The 9150-nt window shown below is 34.8% G+C and overlaps 1 protein-coding gene across 1 annotated transcript in view; it reads right to left on the bottom strand.

The window, feature by feature from the left end:
- The window catches only part of RALGAPA2 (Ral GTPase activating protein catalytic alpha subunit 2), a 295774-nt gene that overhangs the window by 237257 nt on the left and 49367 nt on the right, over window positions 1-9150 (bottom strand). Inside the window, exons 4-5 of the mRNA XM_011371357.2 lie at window positions 5945-5999; window positions 1298-1341 (exon numbers count right to left, since the gene is read on the bottom strand). Coding sequence (XP_011369659.1) covers window positions 1298-1341; window positions 5945-5999 — 99 coding nt within the window. The remainder of the gene's footprint in view (window positions 1-1297; window positions 1342-5944; window positions 6000-9150) is intronic.

Here is a 9150-nt window from a genome sequence, read left to right on the forward strand (position 1 = left end):
AGGAAGGAAGGAAGGAAGGAAGGAAGGAAGGAAGGAAGGAAGGAAGGAAGGAAGGAAAGAAGGAGAGAGAGAAGGAAGGAAGGAGGGAGGGGAAAAAGCTTGGCTGAATCCCCACAGACATCAAATACACTAAGACTAGCGACAGTGTTACTCCCACTAACAGCAGATTCCACAGTGCACTTTCAGACGTGCCCGTGGACTCACTGCTGCTCTGCACAAACCTCCATGCCCACTCACACCTGTCCTCTCCCCAGTCAGGTGAAGTAAGTGATAACTGACACTGCTGAATGCACAATGCTATCCAGTGTCAGACAAAAAAAATGACATGGCTCTATGTATATCTAACCAAATCATATGAAATTTAACAAAAGGAAAAGTTTCTTCAAAATTCTATAACAAGTCTTTAATTTTTTATGTTAACTATACTAAAGATAACTAAACATAAATAGGCCAATAATAACAACTTGAAAGGTTTCAACTGTAAGACTATTAATTGGAATAGGCAGAACAAAATATGGAATCTATTATGAAGCTAGGAATAGCTTGCCTCCTTTTTTCAACATATAAGAGATACTTAAAATACCAAGTTTAAGTAGCTATGATTGTTTAAACTGGTATAAAGCCAAAAATGTATTAGCTTATTAAAGACACACACATAACTTAATGAGCAACAAGTGAATTATCTTCCATAAAATATACCTACCAGGCTGCCTTCTTTTGTCACTTACATTTTAGTGTCATCTTATTCCAGCACCAAATGATATGTCATTATAAAGGCATATCCATTTAAAAATAAGCCAATTTTAACCTAAATTATAAGATCGATCTGCTGCAAATAAATAAATATTCAAGACTAAGGCTCTACTGTTCTTTTCCTCTATAATAGTGCTCAAAAATAGCAAAAAGAATTCAGAGACAACTAAAATTTTAACAAGATTACTGAGGTGAATAGAATCAGGCACGTTAGCTCTGAAGCTTAGAGAGGAACAGGTTCAACCCCTTCCCTTTTGATAATAAAACTGGAGCAGTTAGTGCCTTGCCAGTGGCTCCCTAACTGTACACAGCAGAATCAAAATTAGAATTCAGATCTCCAAACTCCAAATCCCAAGCCAGTTTCTCCTAAAAATATGATACAAGAACAAAAACCTCTAACAATATTTGTAATAGAATTTCTCAATTAAAAATAAAACTAAATGGTTTTTAAAGATTTTTTAACAGCGTAATTTTGTCACTTCACAGCACTAATAAATTCAAGAGTAATAAAAAATGCCATTATACAGTCATCTAAAGTAAATACCTTAATAGAATTTCCAGTGTGTAGAAGCTTCTTTAAAGTTGAGCCTGAAAGTTTAAAACAATGAATCAAAAATAGAGTATGAGTTTAAGTTTTATTTTTGAAATATCAGTTTTAGAAATGTTCTTATGAAAGATAAAATTTTTAAAAAAATAAAAAGGCTGACATTCGGAAGCAAAACTATATCATAAAAGGAGAGATGTTTTTAAGATAAAAGTACTTGAACCTCTATGAACCTCTTCAAAATTCTTTAAAAAGAATCAAAATGATTGATATTAAAAGATACCCACAGTGGATTATGTGCAAATTATCTCCTGTCAAGTATAAAATGAATGATTTTTAAATCTCTAAAGGTAAAAATAATATAAAATTACTGCTCTAAGACACTTTTACAAGAACATTTCACAAATATTCAGGATAACATGTTTCTCTTTGCAGTGACAACCACATTAATCGGTTTGGTCCATCCACAAATCCTCTAGCAGAGTTTTTGGTCACTGTCAAGGAGAGGAATCAAGGTTTACTCAGAACTACACCAGTCAACAGCAAAAAGTTTGGTACTGCAGCACACTCTAAGTAGAAAAGTATCTCTTATGAAGATAGAAACATATTCCATATTATTCCATAAATGTGTTCATATCCTTAGTATGAAGATGGCTGGTAACCCCAACTAAATATCATATTTAGTTTCTAAATAGGACTTAATCTCAAAAAAGGAAGTAATCTTTTAAAATAAAAAATATATTGGAAATCTTAGGCAAGAAAATATTTTCTTAAAATCAAATATTTTTTTGAGAAAAAATAATTGGATATCAAGTCACATTTACTCCACCAGTGTATTTCAAAGAGATGTTCCACCAAGAAATAAAACCAGTGTCTCAACAATTGCTACAGGTTATATCTATGTGGATAGATACATGTATGTTAGTTAAATGCGCACACTTTAGAAATTCATTAGCCAGAACAAAATCATTGCATATGTGAAGAAACCTTTAATAATTGCTCTACTGTTTATAACACTGGGACTCTGGAAACTCATTATTGTTATAACTAGGTTACAGCACTAAATCACTAGTGGTTTGTGATTAAATAAAGTTGAAATGACCTCCTCTGTCCACCAAACCATATCAAGTAATTTTTGGTCTAGAGTCAGTATTTACTGGGTTGGTTGCTCTCACAGCTAAGGTTCAAGTGCCTGTGCTCATGGGACTATTTTATCCCACACCTTTTCTCAACTGAAGGCCTTATGCCTTGCCTCCATGTTCATTCATTCTTAGGCAAAGTCTGGTCTGCCTCAGCTTAACATTTGTTCCAGTATGCCTATGAGGACCTCATGATGGGGCCCAAGAGACACTCCATCTCCCATGAGACTCAAACTCAAGATCCTAAAGTGTGCACAGACAATTCTCTTTCTAGACATCTGGCAAATCCATCATCTTGCAACACATTCTCAGAAACACTTTCTCCTAGTCATCATGTGTGACCACTGGGGCTCATCAATCTTTCCCCTTTTTGGAATAGGTCCAAAGTTTTTATTTTAACTTCTTGTCTACCCATAGTTATCTATATCCATTCTTCCATACCCAGGAAGAAGAAAAATACATGTAAAAAGGGTAGACTTTACAAAGAGACAAAAGAATGTCTGATCTATATCTGTCAACAGTCCCAGACTTTCTAAAATTAATCTGGTATTTGTTACAGCAGTAATAGAAAACCAAGACATATATATTTGATCCATTCTATTCTGTTGTATTCTTAAACTCTTGTACCTGTGAAGCAGTACAGCTTAATAGTTAGAAGCCAGATTGAGGAGCAACACTGCTGGGGTTTAAATCCAGGTTCTGCACTTACTGTATAACATAGGTCAGTTACTTAATCTCACCATGCGTGATTTTTTTCCTCTATAACATGGGATAATAACAGTACCTACCATGGAGAATTATTAGAGGTTTAAAAGACTTAATATATATAAATACTTGGAAAAGTGTCTGGTACATGGAAAGCATATCTTCCCTCTGAGACAGGGCATCAGCTATTTTCTAAGGAACTCATTTTAAATCAGAACAAATTTTTGCAGTGGGGGCACACAGAAGACAGTTTTAACATGAAAACTGGTGATAAGTACCTGAGAGTCTTGTCTGGCTACTTTAGGTATTTCTTAAGACTCTAAATTCATAAAGATATTTCTACTCTAACATTACTTTTATAACATCCTTTTCAGTTTAATTTCAAAAAGTTTCTCTCTATATATTATATCTGTTTGATTTTTAAACTCTTCATCCAAACTAAGATTACACTCACCCCCATCTCTTCAATCTTGCTGGTTGTCACTATATTGTTTAATGTGAAAAAAGAATAAATGAATAAGTAAAATTTAATCAGTTGAACTGAGTCTATGAACTTCTAACTTCCATTGACTAATTTTTATTGTATTTTATTAGTATCCTTTGAATGTAACTCTTATTACTTTTGAGGAGGCAGTTAAAACACCGAGGCTGGGACTAAGATGAGAAGAGTGAGGGTTCTGCACGAAATTTAAGACGCCACCAAAAAACTCAGTAATTGTGGCGTGCAAGGTCTGCTGAAAGATGCCAGTGGAGCAGGAATACAGAACCTCCTGGCATTATAATATTAACAATAAACACAAGGGAGCAGCAGTCCACTGGAGGAATCTGAAATTAACAAAAATTATCTCATAATGAATCAAAGACCTAAATGTGAAACATATAACTATAGAACTGGTAGAAACAAACATGAGAGAAGATCTTTGTGATCTTGGCTGAGGCAAAGATTTCTTAGACAAGACTTCAAAAGCACAACCCATAAAAGAAAAATCGATAAATTGGACTTTATCAAAATTAAAAACTACTCTCTGAAGGACACTATTAAGGGAGTACAAAGACAAGCCAAAGATGGAGAAAAAATATTTCTAAGTCATATATCTGATAAAGCACTTAAATCCAGAATATATAAAGAACTTTCAAAATTTAATATTAAGAAAACAAACAACTCAATTTAAAAAATGGGCAATACCTTTAAGCATCTACTTCAGCACATACAGAGGAAAAAGAGCACGTGAAAAGATGCTCAAGATCATGAGTCATTAGAGAAATGCAAATTAAAACCACAATGGGATAGCATTGCACTAACATAAAAAGACTGATCATATTAAGTATTGATGAGAACGTGGAATAATTAAACTCTCATCCTGCATACCCCTGAGAAATGTAAAATGGTATAATCTCTTTGGAAAACAGTTTGGCAGTTAAACATACACCTTAATATGATTCAACCATCCCATTCTCAAGAGACAGGTAAGCATGTGTCCACACAAAAACTTGTATACTACAAATGGTTAAGGTAGCTTTACTTGTAGCCAAATACTAGAAATAACCCAAGTGCCCATCAACAAGTGAAAGGATAAACCATGATATGACCATACAATGAATACTGTACTACTCATAAATAAAAAGGAATGAACTATTAATATACGCACCAACAGAGATGAATCTCAAAGTAATTATATTGAATGAAAGAAGCCAAACAGAAAAAAAGTACATACTATCTGATTCTATTTCTGTAAGACTCTAGAAAAAATCAATCTATAGTGACAAAAAACAGATCAGTGGTGGCCTGGCACTGGGAGTAAGGTGGAGAAGGGTGGGAAAGTATCATGAGAAAACTTTTAGGAGTGATGGTGTTCGTTATCTTGATGGGAGTAACATTTTCACAGGTACATACCTATGTCAAAACTTACCAAAATGTACACTTTAAGTATGTACAGTTTATTGTATATAAATTATTCTCCAAAAAAAAAAATCTATTTTTTAAAAAAGAAAAAACAGAGAAGGTAGCCTGGAAGTGACTGAGTGAAAGATCAGGAGGATGGAAGTTGTGGTCAAATAGAGGTCTACATGATGACAAGAGTCTAGAAGATAAAGTCAGGAAGCCACAGAAGGTAAGAGGATCAAGGGTCTGATGGGTAACTTGGTGTTGAAAAAAGGACTGGGACTGGGAGAGAGCAAAGGCATTTAAAAAAAGGCAAGTGAGCAGGAGATCAAAAGAAATGGCAGCAACAAGGAGGGACAAGGTCAAGAGAGAGAGGTTTCCGCAGAGGGGGTACTAGATGATGCCTAGATTTGGCCTTGGAGAAAAGAAATCATAATCTCACCTATATACCCCTAAGAAGGACAGAGGAGCCTCAGAGATATGCTAGGTTTCAGGTAGCCGAGGAACTAAAAGCAAGAGGCTGAGGCTATAGGGCTGTTGCTTAACTCAAGAAGAGGACTTCTAGAAGGAAGAGTACAAAGTGGACAGGAGGGAAGAAATGCAGAGCACTGATGGTGAAAGCACCCCAGAGGACCCTGGGAAGATACCAAGTAAACTGAGGAGGCATTAAGCCCAGTCATTCCCTGGTGGAGGGATCCAGGTCCCTGGATTTAGCTCAGCCTGACTGTGATGCACCTCCAAGGGAGTCCTAGTGTAAAAGGCATGGAGAGACCCCTGCTGCCTTGAGAAGAGTGAGCTCTGGTGTGGCCTGACTATGAGGGACCCAAGAAGAGCTGTCAGACTCAGGCTCCTAAGGAAAGGTGAGAGCCCAGTGAGCCCTAGAAAATTTGGGAAATGAAGCTGCACATAGGTCATATTCACATCCCAGGTAATGTGAGGCCATTGGATAGCCCAAGGCATAATACCAGGGATACTCCTAAAAAGACATAAACAAATTTGCAGTTTAGTTATGCACTTGGTTTTTATACTATGTATAAAAAAACTCTAATTGAACAAATGGATTCAATTATGACATATATAAAACATATGAAGTACTGTACATGTGTGAATTTTCCACTAATTAAGCCTACTGCTTGAAGTCCAAGAGTTATTTCTTTTTAATATTTTTGACATAAAACATCTCTAGCATAAAACATATCCTTCCACTCACTCAGCAAATATTTATCGAGGACAAGCACAGCACTGTATGCTGAATGGGACAAGAAATCTGCTTTCTAGATGCTCATGAGCTGTAAACACTCTTAAAGCAAATAAACATTTAACTTGAATCCTGTACTTATAACAAATGAGCACATGAAGGGGTATCACAGCCTATCCTTGCACCAAGTATCCCTGGTTTGCTAATGTGCCCGTTCTTTGTCATCTCTTCATTCTATGTCAGTTCTCATTATTGCACAGATATAAGGCTTCAAACGGCCACCTTTATCCACCATGATTTACTGGCCTAAAACTGACTTCAGGGAAAATTTGATAAACTGACTTCAGGGAAAATTTTTTTCCATTTGTAATCAGTAATTAACATTTACAAATAGTTGAGTAGCAAGTTAGCATACACCATAGACTTGATGCTGTGTCAGCTGTTTCCCTAATCTTACTCTCTAAACATCTCTTAAAGCAGTATCTCTAGATGTTTGGCATAATGAACCAGTGTTTATTACATGCTATAAAACTTAAAGAGTTCAAATGTGCTTCCTCATTCAATGATTTATAAGCAAGGAGTCAGCTTTAAAAACCTTAAACAAAGAGAAACTTACAGACTATTATTTCCCTCTAAAAACAGTTTTAAGAAAAATTGAATTATCTCTCTTTGCTGTAGACAAAACATGATGAGGTGATAAGGAACAGATTTCAAACACCGTGGCGGCTGATGTTATAAATTACTTTCTTCCTTCTCAAGATAAAATGTGGCTGTCCAGTAGGTCTGAGAGCTTTTAAAACTTGCAGAATATAGCATCTGTTCTTATTTTAGGTTTCTATGCTTTTTAAAATTATTATCTGCAGTGCGGTACAGATGCACACTGAATCAGTGGTGTGTAAACCAAGCTTCAAGGTTCTAACCATATATTTCAGAGTATCCTGGCCACTACCAACTGCAATAACATTTAATTTAAAAGTATATACAGCACTGTTCTTTCTATTAGGTAAGGAATACCAGATATCTATAATGTAAAAAAACTAAAATAAGGAATATTACATACCTAAAATATTAGGCACTGACTAGTGAAAAGCTTCCTGTCCTAGCCTCAGAAGTTGTACAGAAGTCAAGATGCCAATGCTAAGGAGACATTTAAGGCACATTCCTTTCCTTTGAAATGTGCATTTTCCTTATAGTTTCTTAGCTTCTTCAACTAACTTGGTCAAGACCTTGACTGACCAACAGTAACAGTTTTAACAAATCCAAATAAACTAGGAAGAATGCAAGTGGTACAGTAAGTAAAAAATTTGTAGAATTAGAAATCCATAATCCCTTATCAGCAATTTTGAAATCGAAAAAGCTATGAAAACTGAAGGTTTTTGTGTAATTCATTAGTGGACAGGAACAGACCTGATCTTAACTCATGCTATGGCCAATACCTGATTAACCTGACTGAGGTTCTTCTGGGTTTAATTAGCCTGCTGATGATGAATACTCGTATCTTAAGCTACAGAAATAATAACCAGACCCCTGCAGTGTTATATACAGACATTGTGTGAATATTCACTGTATATCAATGCATCACAGTACCATTCTGAAATCTGAAAACTTCTCATCCTAAAGCACAAATTCACATCATAAAAGAGATGTGAATCTAATACCAATTTCTACCTAGTTTGATACATCATGCAAAAATATGCTTATTTGAAAAAAACCTGTTTGATTCAAGCACTAAGTATATAAGCATCAACAATAAGATGATTTTATATGCAAATGCTCATACTTCAGCATTCTGAAACATGACTCACTCTGACCACATTATAAAGCCAGCTTATTCTACACACTGGACAAGCTAGAGAAACACTTGCTTTTGTGAGGCTCAGGAGACCTACTACTCTGCAATCACAATCCAGGAGTCACTGTTCCTGGTAAAATGCTATTAAACTGGGTAAAAAGCTACTTGTACCAGCAGTTTTAATAGTAACCACATGGTAGTGGGCAGAATTAAAGTAATACCACATAATGCCTACTAGATGCACAAAGTTTCACAACACAAATAGCAAATTAACTTCCACACAGTTCTAAAAAATTTATTCATGCTGAAGGGGCTTATTAGTCTTTTAGACATTTTAAAGTACTATCTGAAAAAAAAAAATGAGTATCGTTTTCATATGACATTTAAAAAACTGAAGAATTATATCTTGCACAAGTAAAAAATAGTGCATGTACTTATTTCTCGGAGCATCACAAACCCCCATGATGTTTCTCTAGATTATACTTAGCATTTAACTTTGTTTATTTTTACTTTAATTTAAATACACAAGGTCAAAGCATCAATTAAGCAGAAATGCTATTGACAGCTCTCTAAAATTTAAAGGAAAACTTTCTTTGTTTGAAAGATTTAAACTATCTTTAATGATTTAGTCACTCAGTTGCACTATCTTTAATGATTTAGTCACTCGGTTCAATAGATATATTTACTATACATATTTTACTTTCTTTACATTTATAACATATAAGTTTAAATCAGTTTATAAAAGGGTTAGTTACATTTTCCATATAAGTAATCCTAAATTAAAATCAGGATTCTTAATTTTGAAATATCCACTGAACACGCCACATTCTTTCAGGTTTCATGTCTTTCACATATTGATTTCCTACCTAGAAAGCCCTTTCCACACTTTCCACAAGGTTCAAATTAAAATTGCCTCACTTGAAGCATTCCTTAATTCATCTAAATAGAATTATTCAACTTTTCTTCTTTGCTACCATTATACTTTTTTCAGAGTAACAAATATGCTGTAATAATTTTTTCTCTAACCCCCACTAGGCAATCGGCTTTTACAAGGATGGTGAAATATTCTGTTTTTGTCCCAGAACTTTGTACACAAATATCTCTCCCTCAATAAATATTTTTAAAAAATGAATGATC

This window comes from Pteropus vampyrus, unplaced genomic scaffold, assembly GCF_000151845.1.
Source record: "Pteropus vampyrus isolate Shadow unplaced genomic scaffold, Pvam_2.0 Scaffold7, whole genome shotgun sequence".
Classification (NCBI taxonomy): Eukaryota; Metazoa; Chordata; class Mammalia; order Chiroptera; family Pteropodidae; genus Pteropus; species Pteropus vampyrus.